This window comes from Spinacia oleracea, chromosome 6, assembly GCF_020520425.1.
Source record: "Spinacia oleracea cultivar Varoflay chromosome 6, BTI_SOV_V1, whole genome shotgun sequence".
NCBI lineage: Eukaryota > Viridiplantae > Streptophyta > Magnoliopsida > Caryophyllales > Amaranthaceae > Spinacia > Spinacia oleracea.
This window is the reverse complement of record NC_079492.1, coordinates 145589225-145609145: the sequence shown is the minus strand read 5'-3', so window position 1 is coordinate 145609145 and position 19921 is coordinate 145589225. Positions and strand designations below refer to the sequence as shown.

At 36.9% G+C, this 19921-nt stretch overlaps 2 protein-coding genes across 2 annotated transcripts; both read left to right on the top strand.

The window, feature by feature from the left end:
• Positions 1–1951: 1951 nt before the first annotated feature.
• Positions 1952–7977, top strand: LOC110796039 (granule-bound starch synthase 1, chloroplastic/amyloplastic). The gene is made up of 14 exons (XM_022001068.2): positions 1952–2109; positions 3074–3417; positions 3560–3640; positions 3726–3824; positions 3930–4019; positions 4511–4574; positions 4682–4782; positions 5074–5183; positions 5271–5514; positions 6071–6247; positions 6348–6539; positions 6634–6720; positions 7174–7302; positions 7430–7977. Exons 2-14 carry the CDS (start codon positions 3082–3084, stop codon positions 7550–7552), a joined length of 1833 nt encoding a protein of 610 aa, XP_021856760.1. The 5' UTR covers positions 1952–2109; positions 3074–3081; the 3' UTR covers positions 7553–7977.
• A 9269-nt stretch (positions 7978–17246) lies between these two features.
• LOC110796045 (glucan endo-1,3-beta-glucosidase 11) lies at positions 17247–19594 on the top strand. Its single transcript, XM_022001076.2, has 3 exons — positions 17247–17686; positions 17772–18910; positions 19349–19594. The coding sequence occupies exons 1-3, from the start codon at positions 17575–17577 to the stop codon at positions 19415–19417; spliced, it is 1320 nt and encodes a 439-aa protein (XP_021856768.1). The 5' UTR covers positions 17247–17574; the 3' UTR covers positions 19418–19594.
• Positions 19595–19921: the final 327 nt, after the last annotated feature.

Sequence of the window (19921 nt, the reverse complement as noted above, 5' to 3'; positions counted from 1 at the left end):
ACGTAGTACTAATGTATCACTTCATAATGGTGGCATATTGAAATAAGGTTGGTCTTTCCTGCAACCTTATAACAAGGGGCAGGGGTTGGTTTTGTGAAAATACTTGTTATTGTCGTAGCATAGCACGTCGTTTTGTATAATTGTATGAATGGCCGTAGATGTTCTGTTGCGAGGTGAATTCATGCCCTTAGGCATTTGCGGTGGATTGAGCGTTGTGCGGTGAATTCATTTAATTGGGGGCCTTTTGAACACGAGGGCCATGTTCTGTGTCCCACTTTGAACATGTACATGGCCGACCTTGACTCTCCTACAACCTACTGCAAGAGTACAATTTATGTGTGCTATTCAAAAGGAGGAGTGGCAAAATAAATCTACTTTCCATGTTCGAGGTTGTGCAAGTATCATGTGGTAGTTCTTTTTCAAGGGATTCTACTATATGTACACCTAGTGTACAAGACATCTTACAACATGTTTTTCTATTGGTTGAAATGACATATTTATTGTCTTTCATTCTCATTTTTTAGTGGGTTTGATGATATGTCAATAAATTAATGGTAATATACATGAGAATCTTATACACTAGGTGTACATGTAACCTGTTCCTTCTTCAAGTTCTTTAATTGGAAAAGGATGGTGAATATTGCATTTGGATTAACAGCTTGTTTAATGTAAGATTATATTGACGGTGAACTGACATGAGTAATTGAGGACCGTTAATTTTCCTTATAGAATTGGCCCCATGCTTTAGTATGAGTTGGGGATGGGGATCGTCAGTTTGTGCAATTTGAGACGATGCCCGATGCTTGTCTACAAAAATCTTGTTCAAGAGGACACACCAAACAAACGGCACACATGTCAAAAATCAAAATACATACAAACAATTGGCAAACCATCAAATTGGACCATTTGCCATTTGCTACTTTGCACTGCGTTTTACCAAACCTCAATTATTATTATCCCCGTTTTTATTCCTTATCATACTCGTGCCAAATTTCTATAATGATTTCTTTAAACGACTCTCCATTATCCCTCTGTTATCATGTTTGGCTAACAACGGACATATGCCGTGTCGAACCAACTCCGTAATTTTGAATCAGGCCTAATCCTGCATAACCCATGTGACCATGTCCACATCTAATAGGCCATTATTACCTTCGTATGAAAATGATTGGTGTACTTTAACTGTCACTAGTTTAATGAATGAGTTGGTTTTATTAAAGAATAAACTAAGTGGGATAAATGTAGATTAAATAATTGAAATAAAAAATAATAGAAATGAATAAGTGGGTAGGTGTGGATTAAATGATTAAATATTACTCTGTATTTGTGCGATATTTGGTGTAAGAAGAAATAAAATAAGAAGAGATATTTACAAAAATAAAAAGTGCACCCATAATTTAATTACGTCCGATTAAGGAAAGTGTACCAAACAAAAAGTATAAATTATTGTAACTATAATAATTAACTCCATTGGTTCGAATTTATAGTACACCACAAGCCACTTATGAAATTAATTTTGTACAAAATTTTGATGTTAGTTTGTTAGTTGATCCATATGACAAACTAAGAAACTCAAGCTTGATAATTTGAATCATTTTAACTAGAGCTTATACAATTTACATGATACAAGAACAACATGCGCACCTCTCAGTTGCACAGTATACACGCGTTAGATCAAGAGTGTTGTCTTACGCACTTTCAGGAGCGTGAAATAATTTGCGCATTTTATCAAGCAAAAACTCCTCTCGTTTGGACATGTGATCAACTTCTAAGGTGCAAACGAAAGAAATGGAAGATTATCTTCTAATAACTCCCGAGTCTTAAGGCCAATACATCACTTAACAAAATTACTCCCCGATTAATGGAAAAAAATAATGAAAAAATGTGGCAAACAGAGCTTAACCGTTGAAATAATGACACGTATGGAAACACGTGAGAAGGAGCTACTCCTACAAATAAGTGAAGGTTCAACGACTGAGCCCTCACTCACTTCCTCACTCACTCACTCACTCTGTATCAGTGTCCAAAAAAGGGGTGTCTTTGTTCATTGATTCAACCCACTCCTCAGCGAAAGCAGTAATCAAGTTTTCCTCTTTCAGAAATTTTCCGGTAAAACTTTCATATTTCCATTTCCAATTTTATGATTCTGAGTTTGGGTATCTCTAATTTATGATTGTTCATGAATTGCTCTGTGTTTTTGGTTTTCCTGGTTATTTTAGTTGAAATGTATGATTTGGTAATGTGTAATTAGTTGGTAATTCGGTTTTAAAAGTGGCTTTTTTGAGCGTGTACAGGATAATTTAAAGAGTTGGGAATTTTTAGAAGAATGCTGACAATCTGACATGGGATTAGGGATTTATTTTTAAAATGATACAGTAATTATTTTAGCCTTTTAGGAATGTATGATATTCATAATTTCATATGCTTGTGGAGGTATTTTGAAATTAATCAATGTTTTATGACAAGGATTAAAGTAAAGTTTTCATTTTTACTGATATTTTTTACCAAAATGCTTCTTAGGGTATCTCATTATTAGAAATTGTGACAAGTTTTCATTAGGTAGAGGGAGAATTGGTATTGGCTTCATGTTGATTCACATTAATTACTTACTACCTCTGTCCTGATTTAGTTGTCACAATTTGTAATTAGACTATTGTAATAGTGATAGTTTGTTTGGGACGAAGGGAGTACAATTTAGGTTTGATGTTGGATCTATAAGATGGCTAAGGCCTCGTTCATTTCAACTTATTGTTGATTGAAACTGATTTTTGCTAAATATTAAGGATCAAAACTGAATTTTTTTACCCATGTGATTAATTTTTACTCATATTGATTAAATCTGGTTTTTATTTGTGAACACTGTTTTTATTGATTCACTAGTATTTTTCAATATACCAATGAGGTCTTGGCCCAATGGTTAAGATTGATGGCCTGTAATATTTGCCTAGGATCAATAATTAGACTTAGATATGGCTTTGTTCGTAGTGTATTTGTATTAATCTTTTCGCTGATGGTTTAGTCAATGCAATATGCATGTATTTAAATCTTTACTCATTCTCTATATTGGTTTCAGGCTAAGCAATGGCATCTGTTGCCTCCTCTCACTTTGTTTCAAGAGGCGCGCGCCTCAATTGCGCTGCTCCAGAAAGTAGAGCAAATTTGGCACAGATTGACTTAAAAACCCGTCTCACCACTCACAATGGTTTGAGATCATTGAACAAGGGAGACATGTTAAAGTTGAAGTCCAATGCAAAATCAATGACGGTAAGGAGCAAAGGACACATGGCACAGAATGATGTGCCTTCAAGAGCTATTATACGTGGAATGAACATCGCGTTTGTTTCAACTGAATGTGATAAATGGTGCAAAACTGGTGGCCTTGGTGATGTTGTTGGTGGTCTTCCACCAGCTTTGGCTGTGAGTCTTGTGATTCATTCTTCGTTTGAATGGTTGATTTAAATTAGTAATTAGTAATCATTCTTCGTTTGAATGGTTGATTTAAATTAGTAATTAGTAATGAACAAGTATGTAATATTCATTCTTTTTTCCAATCTTTTAGAAAAGAGGTCACAGAGTCATGACAATCGTCCCACGGTATGACCAATACAAAGATGCATGGGACACCAGTGTGCTCGTTGAGGTAATCAATACATAAATTGACCTCTTTGAGTGGCAGATAGTTAGTAATCATTGTTTGGGATTTGACAAACTGGTATGTGTTGCAGTTGAAAGTTGGGGATACGCTTTTCACTGTCCGTTTCTTCCATTGTCATAAAAGGGGAGTAGACCGTATTTTTGTGGACCATCCGATATTCCTTGAGAAGGTTTGTTTGCACCAAGTTTATCATGGAAACTAAGATTGCCTAGGGTCACTAACCTAATGCAGCATATGAACTCTTGATCGATTGTTTAACTCATGAGTTTTTCAGGTTATGGGCAAAACTGGTTCCAAGCTTTATGGTCCATCAGCTGGATCGGATTATGATGACAACCAGATTCGTTTCAGCTTGCTTTGCCAGGTAAATGCTTAGAGTGCAATTTCATGTTACAATCTTTCCTACAGTATCAAAGGGGAAATTAACAGGTTATTCTGGTAGCACATCCATCCAAGTGATCACTTGTCGGGTTGAGCTGTGAAAGGTTATTAGTATACAAACTTTTATACAAGGCGGTCTTTCACAAAAGACTAGTTAAGCAATGAAACCAATTAGTTAAGCACTGGAACTAATTAGTTAAGCATTGGTACCAATTAGTTAAAGAATAAAACTAATTAGTTAAGCATTGAAACTAATTAGTTAAGCAATGGAATTAATTAATTAAGAAACAAATCGGTCTTTTCGGTATAGCGGTCTTACACAAAAGCTGCCGAATGTTATAATCTTAAAGCTTTTCTGTATTCGTATGATTTTGCCTTCACAAAATTTTGTCGAGCTTTAATTTACCAGTTCCGAGCTAGTTACTGATTCATTAGCCAGCAGGCAATTTGATGTCGTGTATACCTTATCTGCAGGCTGCTTTGGAAGCCCCAAGAATTTTGAATCTGAACAGCAATCCAAAATTCTCTGGCCCATATGGTTAGGAACATTTTAGCTTTGAGTTTGATTATATAAGATGCACATCAAAATGCACCAAGGTGTATGAATATTTTATTAATGCATTTGTTGTTTCAATATTCTTGCAGGGGAGGATGTTGTCTTCGTTGCCAATGACTGGCACACAAGTCTTCTTCCATGCTACCTTAAGTCCGTGTATCAGTCTAAGGGCATCTATCAAAATGCCAAGGTAAACCTTCTTTAGTTTGTTTTAGGCCTTGTTCTGTTTACCTTATTTTCACTTTATTTCAGGAAAAATAAGTTCAGATAAGATAAGTTCAGGAAAAATAAGGGTTGAACACGTACAATTTATAACTAAAATAATTTTTGATAAATTCTAATAAGTTCAGATAGGTTCAGTTAAGTTCAAAAAAAATAAGTGAAAACCTGGTGAATAAAACACACCCTTATACTAAACGTTCACTTAAGCAAAATGTGAAAGTACTAACCCTGGGTTGTTTGAAATGTATAATGATGGCAGGTTGTGTTCTGTATCCACAACATAGCTTACCAAGGGAGATTCGCCTTTTCTGATTTCTCACTACTCAACCTCCCTGAAGAGTTCAAGGGATCCTTTGATTTCATTGACGGGTAAAGTTGTGAAGTTTTTTCTTCAAATCTTTTTGATGAAGAAAACTCTCCTTCTTTCCTGATCTTAAATTTCTATTGGATTTGCAGGCATGTTAAGCCTGTTAAAGGAAGGAAAATCAATTGGATGAAAGCTGGGATCTTGGAGTCTGACAGAGTAGTGACTGTCAGTCCTCATTATGCCCAGGAAATCCTCTCAGGTCCTGCAAAAGGTGTTGAGTTGCACAATGCCTGTCGTACGGCTACTCTTGCTGGAATCACCAATGGCACAGATATCCAGGACTGGAATCCGTTGACTGATGAGTACATTGGTGTCAACTACGATAATACAACGGTAAAGACATTCCTGATTCCCCTTCTTTTAAAATGATATTTTTGTTCTGAGCAAATTGAGACTCAAGCTTTGAAAATCAGCCACAGACCCCCAAGCCACAAGCTACTTTGCTTAATTTATACTAATATATTAAAAAGCGTCTCTAATAACGTATATGTGTCAAATAGAACTATCTAATCACTAGAACACGCCACGTCATCCCCTTAACAAAGAATATATACCACATATTACATGCATAAAAAATGTCTTTCAATAAGATTTGAACTTGAGACCTGTCACATGAAAAATTGATATCTTACCATCTTAGCCAATCATGAGATATAGTCTTCATTGCACATAAATACATATAATTTGGAACTTCCAAGTGTATAATATATTCTAACTTTTTACATAATATACACCACAATATATGATGTTCAAAGTAGTAACCTGGGGCATCGCCCGGGCAAAACACTAGTTGTTTTTCAAAATTTGGGGTTGTCAAACACAGTCTTACTAGTTTTCAACCGTGTACTTATAATGACGTGGGAAGTATTGTGCTACTGCTATTTTTCAGGTGATGGATGCAAAACCACTGTTGAAGGAAGCCCTTCAAGCAGAAGTTGGGTTACCAATTGATCCAAGCATTCCAGTGATAGGTTTCATCGGTAGACTTGAGGAACAGAAAGGTTCTGATATTCTTGCTGAAGCAATTCCAGAATTCATTGGAGAGAATGCTCAAATTGTTGTCCTGGTAAGTATTCTCCTTAACTTGTTCTCTACGCGTTTTGAATTGGTTATTGTTTTAGGAAAACAAGCTGATCGACAGGGTTGTGTCTTTAACTCCTTATTAGGGAACTGGCAAAAAATCCATGGAGAAGCAGCTTGAAGAACTTGAGACCATGTACCCTGACAAAGCTAGAGGAGTTGCAAAGTTTAACACCCCCTTGGCTCATATGATAATTGCTGGTGCTGATTACGTGTTAATTCCAAGCAGATTTGAGCCTTGTGGTCTTGTCCAATTGCATGCCATGAACTATGGAACTGTATTGTCTTAAAACCTTGCTAAACTTTGGTGTTTGATTTATTGACTGATTTCTTTGTTGCTAATCATCTCCTTTCAAAATGGTTTTCTGGCAGGTCCCAATTGTTGCCTCAACCGGAGGATTAGTTGACACAGTCAAGGAAGGTTACACTGGATTCCAGATGGGAGCTTTCAATGTGGATGTGAGTTGTTTTATTTCCCAACTTTCCCCTACATTGTTTTTGTAATATGTTTGATAAAACCTAACAGAGATTATTATGAGACGGAGTAAGAATGTCGATGTTGTTCAAACATACATGCTTTATAAGTTTTGTATGACCGAAAATCTATTACATGATACTAAAACATACACCAGCAATGACACGTGTCACTTCCTGGTGAAAAACTTTCCCGCCAAAACTTTTTTTTCTTTGTTTTATTCATTTATTAGTTTCAAAACATTTTACGGAAAAGATTCAGTATATTTGACTAAAATATGTCAAATTCTTTTGTACTCCATACCACTTTATCTTGGAACAATTCCGTGTTACTCAAATATTCTATAAAAAAATGGTCAAATTATAATTTTATTAATATCAGTGTGTGCACGGGACCTAATCTAGTAAGTACTAAAGCTTACCCTTTGTTATCTTTAGTGTGAAACCATAGACGAAAGTGATGTAGCTGCTCTATCCACAACTGTCAAGAGAGCCCTGAAAACCTACGACACCCCAGCCATGAAAGAGATGATACAGAACTGCATGGCTCAGGATGTTTCTTGGAAGGTTTGCTACTTCTTCCTTTTCCTAAGTCTTAGATTGATCAGTTTGAAACAGGATTATAAGATTATTTACCATTACAAACATAAAACTTGCAAGCTGGTATGTTAATGGCAAGAGTTGCATAATGCAGGAACCTGCTAAGCTGTGGGAAAAGCTGCTGTTGAGTTTAGAAATTCCCGGAAGTGAACCCGGTATTGATGCAGAGGAAGTTGCTACTCCTGTCAAAGAAAAGAAGGAGGCTGCAACCGTATGAGCATTTTAAAAGTTACTGAAGTTACTAACAGTACATGGTAATATTATGCCTACATAAAGTACGGGAACATTTTCGGCGTTCCATCCTTGTGCCTGGAATGATAATTTGTTGGGTGGCTGAACGAGAAAATGTATAGCAGCATGTTCGAGCATCTGCATTTGTAAGGATGCGTAGTTCAATGCTAAGATGCATGCAAATATGCAATGTATGTTTGAGCATCTGCATGTGTAACTGATGTAAGAAATGCGTAGTTGTTATGCATCATAATAATATCAAAAAAATGGGTGAAATGGCAATGTCTGCCTAAAGCAATAATAGGTTGTATAAGGTTTCTTAACCAGTAAGTGAAGCTTTTTAAGAGTTTCCTATAATAAATGCACATTTTTTTTTCTTTGAGAAAAAGTTTCTTATAATGCATTGTACTATCATATTTGTATCCCATTTCACAATGAGGCTTATCTAGGTGGCCAGGTGGGATGGTCTGAGTTGAGTTCGCAAACTTGGACCATCGCACAAGGGGTGAGCATGGGTCAGGTACGTGAACCGAGCATTATCGGATTGGATAACCGATAATTAATCATGCTAAAATTGATATCAATGAACAGAACCGATTAGCTCAGGTACCCAAAACAACCTAGCTAGCCCAACTTTAGGAGGATCTAGGCCTGGATCCTCCTAAGTTCTGTGATCGTCTTGGGTTAGGCCTGATCCTCTTATAGTTGAGTTACCATGGCCTGGATCCTCATAAGTTATGTGATCATCTTGGGTTGGGCCTAGATCCTCTTATAGTTGAGTTACCAGTTCAATAGTTTGGGCTTTTAGAATTTCCAATTTCTAAAATTCACTGGTTAAAATTACTTATCAATAAGTACATTGACCTAAGAAAGAAGCCAACGTGAGCTCGCTCCGCGGGTGCATGTACGCTCTCACGGAATATTAGGCAAACCAGAAAGCGGCTGCTTTGGCTTGAGTAGGACTATCAAATCGAGTTATTGGTTGGTTACGGGTCGGATATAATCGATTAGGGTATAATCAAAGGGCGATGATATAGGTCGCAAGTTGCGACAACATTGTGTTGTCGCAATCTTACATGTCGGCATTTCATTGGTACAAATAAGCACAATGTAGGCTACACGTCATCAATTTATTTTTACTATCAATCAATATTTTTACTATGAAATTATATAAATAAGGCAATCAATACAAAGAAGGAAATAAATATTTATTATATTGATAGTAAATATATATTTCCTTTCATCTCATAAATTACACATTAAAAAATAAAAATTATAATTTAATAATATATTTTTGTGCAATTAAAAAAATACATCAATTTAGTGGCACCATTATCATCATCCCATATTTTTTTTTGAGGGAAAGGCTAAGCTGCCTTGTTAATTTATTAAATCGAGCTCCGCCAAGGTTGAAATACCTTGCGGGATGCAATCTTTGAATACATGTTCATCATATCCCCATTAGGAGGTACTAGTCTAGCTGCTAAGTGGGCTACAGCATTCCCACCTCTACGTACATATATGTGAGCAAGAAAAGAAACTAAAGGAGGAGCATCTTCTATTATGAGATCCAGTGGCGTCCTCCCGAAGCTCCTGTTTCTTATGGATTTCACCACATTGATAGCATCACACTCAAATTCTATCTCACTGTATCCCATGTCACGGGCCACCAGCAGACCAAATCGAGCTGCCATAGCTTCAGCTAAGTCAGCCTTCCAGCGTGCCTTGACTCTCCTTACACCTACTGCTAGTATCTGCCCCGTATCACTTCTTATCACTGCACCCAAACCAGTTACTCCTTCCACCATCACTGCGGCATCCACATTAACTTTCACCTTCCCCGGTTCTGGAACTTGCCAGCCCAACCTTGTTGGAACAGACACCCCTGCAGCGCGGCCAAAAACCGCTTTTGCATAATCTCCTACCAGCTTCAGAAAACCCACGACCCCCTGTTGCACTCCAAATATTACAGAGTTTCGGAAAGACCACATTATTGTTGCACAGCAAAGTAGCTCGATTTTATCAAGCTTGGAAAGCAACCCGGCAAATAGCTCCATGAAGGAGTCCTTGGGTGCCTCATTTACTACTTGATTGAACTGTAGCGATTTCGGGACACATAAAGATTGCATGAATGATAGATTCTTGAGTCTCTCCCCACATAAGCTACACATACCCGAATCAGCTATATGACGTTCGAACAACCTCCCTTAAGTAGCTAGAGAGCCCGTGCAAGCTCTCCACAGGAAATGGCCTAGCTTCGGCGGTCCACCAATACTCCATATCACCTTCCACACTGACTGGTTATCACCCCCATAGTGTTGTGCCCAGCCCTGTAAGTGGCCAAGTCTACCCAACCAGTACCCCGACCGAGTTGTGTAGTTACCATCCTTCGTTGGCCACCAGAACTTAGCATCAGGAGGTCGTCTATTGCTTAAGGGGATCTCTTTGATTAACTCTATATCCTCGTCAGTAAAATGGGTCTTCAGACTTCAGGGCATCCGTATTCCATGTGCACTCATTACTATCAATTAAATCTCCAACACACAAATCAGCAGGACTGTTGACATTCGGAGTTGGTACAACAGATCGAGGAGGACTCACCAGGTAACCAAGCCTCGTCCCATACTTTAATTTGTGACCCATCTCCGACCCTCCATTTGGTCCCATCCAGCAGTAATGCCTTAGCTCCCCACAAAGACCTCCAAACATAACTCGGGTCATGACCCAGCGCTGCATCAGAGAACTCAGTGTTTTTAAAATATCTCGCCTTTAATACTTTGTAAGCCAGTGAAGAGGTATTACACATTAGACGCCAGCCTTGTTTTGCAAGCAAGGCTTGATTAAACGTTTTTAAGTCCCGGAAACCCATACCCCCAATAGACTTTGGAAGGCATAGCTTCTCCCAACTCAACCAATGCATCTTACGTCTTGTGTCATTCGACCCCCACCAGAATTTTGCAAACAGTGAGTTCATCTCCTCAAGTAAGCCATCCGGGATGCGGAAAATACTCATCATATATGTGGGAATCGCCTGAGCCACCGCCTTAATAAGCACCTCCTTTCCCGGGCGAGACAACAACTTCTCCTTCCATCCCTGTAGCTTTTTCCAAATTCTATCCTTAAGGCATGCAAACACCGCTTTCTTTGACCTTCCGATGATTGTAGGGAGCCCCAAATACTTCTCGTGCCTATCCACCCCTCTCATGTTCAAGACCCGCAGAATGTCCCCTTTTCTTGTTCCCTCAACGTTCTTACTAAAGCACACTTCGGATTTATCAAAATTAATTTTCTGACCAGATGCACGTTCATATATGTCAATAATGCTGGCAATCTTTGAGCACTCCTGTAAAGTGGCTCTAGCAAATAAAATGCTATCATCGGCAAAAAATAGGTGCGACACTCTAGGAGCTTCCCGGCAAATAATCACCCCATGCACTTCTTTATTCACTGCAGCTCGGCTTATTAGAGATGAGAAAGCCTCCGCACACAAAAGAAATAAATACGGGGATATCGGATCACCTTGTCTTAGCCCTCGGGACGGAACCACAGAACCACAAATGTTACCATTTACCTTGAACGCAAAGGACACGCTGCTCAAGCAAGCCATTACCCTTCGAACCCATTCATCACCAAACCCCATTTTGTACATTACTCTTTCTAAGAACGTCCACTCCACACGATCATACGCTTTACTCATGTCTAACTTCAAGGCCATTGTACCTCTCTTTCCCTCTCCCTTCCTCTTCATTGCGTGAAAAATTTCAAAGGCAACTAGAGCATTGTCCGTAATCTGCCTTCCGGGGACGAATGCACTCTGATGATAAGAAATAAGTTCCGGCAAGATTACCTTCAACCTGTTCGCCATGACCTTAGATATGATTTTATAAACAACATTGCACAGGCTAATGGGGCGAAAGTCACCCATCTGTAACGGTTCTCTGCACTTAGGAATGAGCACTATACATGTTTTATTAATTTCAACAATATCTACAGTACCTTCCCACCAATTTTGGACAAAAGCTACAATCGTCGTGCCCACAATATTCCAGCATTTTTGGAAGAAGAGAGCGTGCATACCGTCAATTCCCGGTGCCTTATTGGGGTGCATTCGGTTGAGAGCATTGTGTATTTCCCTTGCAGTTGGGAGCACATTAAGGGCCACGTTCATCTCCTCATTCACCATTACGGACAGGCCAGCAGTAGCATCATCAAAGTTAGTTGGTTCGCTTGATGTAAATAATTCCGCAAAGTAGGCCTCAATTATTTTCTGTAACTCCTCTTCCCCACACTTCAGTTCGCCCTCTTTATTTTTGAGTTTTACAATCTGATTGCGCTTTCTCCTCGAACTTGCTTTATGGTGGAAATATGCGGTGTTCTTGTCCCCATCACGAAGCTCGTTGGCACGTGCCCTCGCATGCCAGTAAGTTTCTTCTTTCCTGTGTAACTCATCAAGCTCTTCTGATAACTCACTGCATTTTTGTATCATCACTGCATCTGGTTCACCTCTTTGCCACATTGTTAGTTCCTTTTCCGCCTCCCGAATCCTCTTCTTTGTTCCACCAAAACTAGCCTCTGCCCAGCTACTCAACTCCTCTGCACACTGAGCTATTCGAGTGGGAAGAGACGCACTCCCACCCCCTTCCCACGCGTTCTTGATCACCCCTTGACATTCATCGCTTGCTAACCACAAAGCCTCAAAGTGAAACCTCTTCATTTTATTTGACTGTCTTGGTCTAGCATCAGTACTCATAAGTATCGGTGCATGGTCCGACGAGTATATGGGAAGGTGCCTTACCATAGTCTATGGGAACATGTCTTCCCACTCCGTGCCTGCAAGAAACCGATTGAGCCGTTCTCGGATAATATGCCCAGGTTCCGATCCCCGTTGCCACGTAAAAATGGAGCCTCTGTACCCTAAATCATGCAATCCACAATCATCTATCATTTCTCTAAAGGCGTCCATTGCTCTCTCGCTTCTCACAACACCATCATCATCCCATCTAGAGAAGAAGAAGAACCCAGTAAACCAATAAAGACAAATCATTTTCCTAATTTTTTAATTTTCTAATGTACGGTTAACCTTGGTAACCTGTATGGAACGATCATTACATTTACTAATTGGTTAACCTTATGAAATGTACAATCATTACAGGCTTCCTTGCGTTATGAAATGTACAACCATTTTATAACATGTAATTTTCTAATGTACGGTTAACCTTGGTAGCCTGTAATGATTGCATGTAATCGCATAGGTTGCCTCTCATTGAAATGAACTTCTGCCAACAGTCTCATAGGTTAAGATTATATGACCTATTGCCTGTAATGATTTACTAATCTAAGTATAAATTAGTAAATGTATTTTTTATTTTAATTTCCTATATCATATTAATCATATAAATAATTAAAAGTATTTTTTCTAATTTTCTATACAAATTAGAATTATTTTTCTGAAATAAAAAATTATATTATTCAATTTGTAAATTAGAATATTAAGATATTCCTACCATTATTATGACATGTATAATAGGTCATATAATCTAAATATTTTAGTTTCCAAATACATTTATGACACATAGGCGTGCCATGTCACCACTGTGACACGGCTTAAAGGTCGCATATTGCGACCTTTATCATTTCCGATAATCAAATAATGTAGTTATGCGGGATCATTGTGCTTATGAGAGTTTTTCAAGTCACTTCGATTTTTGTCAGAAATCGGTTAGATCATGTTATTTTTTGACATCTGTAGGCTTTACATAGGTGCAAAAACAAACAAATCAAATTCAACAATTTTTAAATTTATTTATTATTGTGTTGTCATACTCCTTGTGTTTCTCAATACATGCATCATTTTGACTTTTATATTTAGGCTTTGTTCTCTTCACTTTATTTTCACTTATTTTATGTCTGATAAGATAAAATAAGGGCCAATAAGATAAGGTAAGGTAAATATTACATAAGGTAATACTATAAGATAAGGATAAGAGTCAATAAGTTCATATAAGATAAGATAAGATAGGATAATGGTCAATAAGATAAAATAAGATAAGTTCATAAACAATAAGATAAGATAAGTTAAGATAAGTCAAATTCAGCTGAAGAGAACACTATCTAAAAGCAACATCAACGTAGTCTTATCTTAAGACTTTTAATACATATCCATGTCAGCTTTTCACAAACATTTATTTAATTAAATTTTGTTAAGACTTTTTCAAACTCATCCAAATTTAGCTATTCATCAATCAAACTCATGTAAAGCATCTCATATGATATATCTATATTTATTTTATTTTTATTTAAGTCACATATTGAGTCTTAAGTTGAGTTTTAGTTTTTCAAGACTCGGTTTAAGACTTTGTTAAGACTAACCCATTTTAACGCTACAAACTGATATGTCTGATCTTAAGATTAGGTGAGTCATATATCATGTGCAAAATCTATAATATATATTAAAAGGCGTCTATAAGAAAGTATACGTGACATGTGGCGCTCTGCTTACGGGTCGTTCGCTCTATGTAATCTTCATATATATTAAAAATATGTAAACCTGGTTTGCATAAGGTTTGAACCCTTGACATTGAATTTAAACATTAAACTTTTTACCACTAGGCTATTACATGTTTGGATCTTTTACCAAACTAGCTACTTTTAAAATTTTATTTACCAAAACGGCTAGTTTTAAATTGTATTTTCCAAAGTAGCTATTCTTTAATTAGTTTCAAAAAAAAAGTAGCTAATTTTTTACTTTCAATTAAAAACCAATAAACCGGTTTGAGTTTTTTTAAAACCAATTAACCTGTTTAATTTTTTTACACAGTGAACCGATGTGAATTTTTTTATTAATGAACCGATTGACAATTTACTTATATTTTTAGCCTCTTAGCAACTTCAAAGTTTTTAAAAGACTTGCTCGCAAATATTACAAATATAAAGAAATTAGTTGAACCTTGTTGCAGATATTGTTAATCCGATCTCTTAGCTACGCGAATTCGTTGTGTTAAACGAATTTGCTTGGCAAACTCGATCAACCAAGAATTTAACATACTCTAAAACCGTGTGCGTGAAAGTGACATGAAGGAGAAAAATAACGCGTGCAATAAATGCGTCTAACAATGCAAATTTTTGCGTCTATTATCCCTACAAGTCGGACCACTATCTTACTATACTCAATTGTAATTTTTTATTTTTTAAATTACTGTAATTTCTCATTATTAAGTTGAAACTATGAATTGAATAAAAATTAATTAAAATAATTAATTAATAATTAACTTATCATTGGAGCAAGAAATATGTAGCAAGTGTGTAACTTGAGAAGATAATGCGTCATAACAAGCATGCATAATAAAAAAATTCCGACCATTGGAGTTTATATTGTCAAAAAGTAAACATAATTAAAATATTAAAATGGGTAAAAAAAAATGAACTTAAAGTATTACTATGCTGTATCGTGTATGTATCAAAATTAAACCATCAAGAGCAATATTTTATATTATTTATGGGCAAATTCAAAAGAAAAATTAATTGGGATTATAAAGTAAACAAAAATAAAAGATAACTAAACCCCCAAAAAGCCGGTTAACTATACTAAAAAAATGCACCAAACAAAACCAGTTTAATTGTTTTTGCCACAAAATGAAAATAGTCATTTTGGTAAATAAATTATACGTAGTAGCTAATTTGGTAAATAGATTTTAAAAGTAGCTATTTTGGTAAATAAAATTGTAAAATTAGCTAGTTTGGTAAAAGATCCTACATGTTTCATGTTATCATTGCAAAAAAAAAAGTACATGTAAGTGTTATTAATGTAGTAACCCGGGGCATTGCCCGGACCCAAAAACTAGTTTAAGTCTAAAACTTGACACTGATATTGCTATTAAACACTATTAACATATCACTGAGTTTGACGGGTCGATCCGACCGGCCGACCTTTAATTATATTCAGAAGTCCACGATTATCAATTAAAATCGTACAAGTATTTATTTATCATTTATCATTTATCATTTATCATTTATCATTTATCATTTATCATTTATCCTCCCATCCTACTCCAATTAGAGTGAATGAACAAGGTCGGCTTGAAAATATGAAAAGAAAGATGGGCTGGTGTGAGAAAAAAGGTTACTTTGCAGGTACGTCACGTCTCTGCTTATAAAAAAGCTTAATTAAGTTAACGTTGGTGCCGCAATCAAACACAGTGAACCAAAGCAAAAGAAACAGATAATGAATTTAATCATATTACTCCAACATACAAATGATAATAACTCGAAACGTGTGTAACCCCATGTGAAACCTGTCAGCTGTCACTTCAAACATTCACGCACACTTGGTTGATGCTCATAACTTCTTCCCCTTCTTATTTTTAACTTTCTCAACATGGGTATATATGTGTGGGCCCACGAACCCATTACTTGAAACATCATAATCGTGATATCAAGACTCGGTTCAACCAGGTGTATTATGCATGAACAAACATGCAAATGTTTTAAAGACAATGGTATCGTCCAAGTTAAGAATAGCAAGAGTATGTTCTCTTCACTTTGTTCTCATTGCTTATTAAAAAAGACAGAAAAATCAGAACATATTAGACTAGAAAAGGCAAAAAAATATTCACATAAAACATTAAGACTGAACCAGACAAGATCAAGAAAAATCAGATCAAATCCAATAAAAAACTAGAAAAATCAAACCAGAACAGATAAGAGTACAAAGTCTAATAAGTGTATTCTTTGAACAAGTTAGACAACAAACACATAAGAAGTATATGAACTTATGAAATACACACCGGATGATATTGTTGTGTATTGTGTATTGTGTAGTGAAAAAAAAAATAAAGTATTGACAAAGTTGCCAGCAAATATCAATTGGGGTGATAGCATTGGGTGCTTTGAGATGGGAGTGGAATCCAGAAAAGATGGTAAAGTTGAAAAAGTAAAAAAGAAACAGGGTATCCCTAAATGTTTTATGAGTACTACTTGCTTATTTGCTAGGCATGGCTTTTAGCTCTATGGAACAAAAATTAAACATATTTTACTACAAAAGTGTAATACTCCTTAAGTTGGAATTTGTGAAAAAGGGGTTGTTTGGGGAACAAAATAAATCGAGAAAGGTTTAAGGCGAAATGAGATGTTTGAGTATGTCAAACCTCTAATTGAAGTGGTTGGTCGAGAGAAGTAGAGAGGTTTGAGTCCAATAAGCTAATTTTGACGGAGATAATAAGATGACTTTTTGGTAAGAGAGGAAATGACCACTTGATCATCACAAATTAGAAGATACATCCGGATGTATGTATGTATGTAGTTCTACATGCGACCGGGTTAAAAGAACATTCCGTATTTTACTGTTTAAATGCACATTTTTGCGGTTTGAAAACACATTCTACAGCTTAAGCACATACAATTTTTTTAGAAAATATTGTTTATATTTTAGTGATTGTGTTGTACGAATACTGAACAATATGTTCTTTTAAAGCATTTGTGTTATTTTGTTTATAAAAATGTGCTTTTAATCGGTAAATATATACTTTTAAACAATAAAAACGTGATTTTTAAAAGACAAAAATTCTAAACGACCCGGACACAAGTAAAGCCGTAGAGATACATACAAATAAGTATACCTTCTACCGATTGCTTTGTCATAAAGTTAAAACCGGAGTAGACTAATAGCTAATTACCGAACACTTACTTGTGCATACATAACTAATACAAATCATTAACAACTACTCCACTCCACATTGCTTATTGTTAAACAGGATACGCTTACTATTATAATCTCCTACACCAACTATAATTATTTATTTACAAGAAGAGAAAGAATCAAATCAACACTAGCTGCTAAACCTTGCACTCTGCTGTCAACAGACACTACTAAAGCAGACCAAAGCAGCTCCTCTGTCTTTCTTCTTCCTCACCTCCTTTTCTCTCTCTCTCTCTGCAACTCTCTCAGCCGCCTAATATTGTCAACAATTCCTGCAAACTCATTTTTTCTGTTGTAAGCAAAGAGATCTAGTAATGGAATCCCCCAGCAGAGATAGAAGAAGCACAAGTTCCCCACATTCATCACTATCATCACCACCATGCTTCTCATTATCATTATTTTTGTCAGTAATCCTTCTTCTTTCAGGTAATTAATCTTAATTCTTACTCGTTTTTTTCATAATTTAAATCGCAATTAATCTAACCCTTTACTCTGTTATTTGCTGAATCAGGTAATATGCCAGTTAGAGTGGTGTCATTAGGAATAAACTACGGCCAAATCGCCAACAATCTTCCCTCCCCAGAAAAAGTAGTACCACTAGTGAAAGCAATCGGAGCAACCAAAGTAAAGCTCTACGACGCCGACCCGAAAGTACTCAAAGCATTTGCCAACACCGGAATCGAATTCACCGTCACCGTCGGCAACGGCGACTTACCACAAATGGCAAAAGATCCAAAACAAGCCATTGATTGGGTTAAGAAGAATGTTCAGAGCTATCTTCCTGATACAAACATCACCTGCATCCTCATCGGAAACGAAGTGCTTGCTCTAAACGACACCGCTTTAACCACCAGCTTGTTACCGGCAATGCAGAACATGCATTCCGCGCTGCAAACCCTAGGTTTGGATCGCAATGTGTGGGTAACTACTGCACACAATCTCGCAATCCTCGACACATCGTATCCGCCGTCGGCGGGCAGTTTCCGGCAAGACGTCGCCGGTTGTATAACTCAGATACTGACATTTCACGCCAAAACTGGATCCCCGTTTTTGATAAACGCATACCCGTATTTCGCCTATAAAGGAAACCCAGAAGAAGTGAATCTGGATTATGTTCTCTTTCAGGCGAAAACACCGCAAGTTTTAGTCGACCCGGATTCTAGCCTGCATTATGATAACATGTTGTACGCTCAGGTGGACGCCGTATACGCCGCCATGGGCCCCACTTTCAACAAGAAGATCTTAGTACAGGTGTCGGAAACTGGTTGGCCGTCTAAAGGAGATGAAGACGAGGTCGGCGCCACCCCGGAAAACGCTAAGAAGTATAACGGAAACCTAATTAAGCTTTTGGCGACGCAGAAAAAGGGTACGCCAATGAAGCCAAACTGTGATCTGAATGTGTTCGTTTTCGCCTTGTTTAACGAGAATTTGAAGCCTGGGCCAACTTCTGAGAGGAATTATGGGTTGTTTAAACCAGATGGTACACCGGCTTATTCGTTAGGGTTTCCTACTATTCAAGCTGTTGGTAATGCGTCTGGTGGTGGTACTGATGCTTATGTACCTCCTTCTACTGCTGAAACCGCCGCTGGTGGTGGTGGAAGTGGTGGTGGTCCCTCCTCTTCTGGGTATCTCTCCATTTCTTCCTCAACGGTACGCTTTTTCTTCAATTTTTTTTTTAAGATAAATTAAAATAATTGCTCTGTTTGATTCTTCATTGTTAAAGTGTACCTCATCTTGCCCACCCCACTAAAAAGAACTGTAAAAGTATAGATTCGTGTCTGTGACAGATTGGTATAGATTCGCTTCAACTTTTTTTATTCTTACGAATTTTTGTGTTTGCCATTTTGAGTAGAATTTAAATTATTGATTAATTAAATACCAAGTCACGAAAATGCATATACAAAAGAACATGACATAACAATGAAAAGTGCATTTGTCCTGTATTCATGATCTAATTTGCGAAACTCCCACGGGAGATTACCTCGCCGAAGGCGGTGGGAACTCCTCGTAGTAGAACCAAAAAAAAAAAATGATCTAATTTGCGTAAACTTGAATCATATTAACGTTTATTTCTGTGTGAATTTGCAGGAAAGATATCCCTCAATTGGTTTCTCAATCACTTCATTGATTCTGATTGTTATGATGATGGTGCTTTAAATTAGATTAGATTACAGAAACATTGTACGCCATTTTTATTGTAGATTCGGAAGAGAGACTTAAGAGTTAGGCAAGGGAAAAGGAGGAATGTATTTTCTTTGATTCTACTCCTGTTAATATCATTATTTTTCATGAGTCATTCTTGTTCTTTTTGACAATGCAAAGTAACATTGATTATCTTTTACTTTTCTTCACCTTTTTTCTTTTTTTTTGCTTCTTATCTCCTTATTACAAATTTTGGAAAATACAGAGTACTAATATTCTCCAAGTCATAAGGAATACAAAGGAGAGCTAGTACTCTCCCTCCGTATTTATTTAGGAAATACACTTGGTCGGACACGTGTATTAAGAAAAAGAATTGAATGAAATAAGTAATAAAACAAGTGGGGTTGGGTAGATATTTTAATAAGTAAAACAAGTAGGGACCATGCCATTTTAGGGGATGGGGGTGGGGATGGGGTAAAGATAGATTATTTAATTAGATGGTAGGGTTGATAAGTTACT

Excerpts from the sequence above, each read along its gene's own strand:
- LOC110796039 (XM_022001068.2), top strand. The coding sequence starts at position 3,082 with ATGGCATCTGTTGCCTCCTCTCACTTTGTTTCAAGAGGCGCGCGCCTC. Across the intron at positions 5,184-5,270 it reads TCCTTTGATTTCATTGACGG|GCATGTTAAGCCTGTTAAAG; the intron begins GTAAAGTTGTGA and ends TTGGATTTGCAG. Across the intron at positions 7,303-7,429 it reads CTCAGGATGTTTCTTGGAAG|GAACCTGCTAAGCTGTGGGA; the intron begins GTTTGCTACTTC and ends TGCATAATGCAG.
- LOC110796045 (XM_022001076.2), top strand. The coding sequence starts at position 17,575 with ATGGAATCCCCCAGCAGAGATAGAAGAAGCACAAGTTCCCCACATTCA. Across the intron at positions 17,687-17,771 it reads AGTAATCCTTCTTCTTTCAG|GTAATATGCCAGTTAGAGTG; the intron begins GTAATTAATCTT and ends TTGCTGAATCAG. Across the intron at positions 18,911-19,348 it reads TCTCCATTTCTTCCTCAACG|GAAAGATATCCCTCAATTGG; the intron begins GTACGCTTTTTC and ends GTGAATTTGCAG.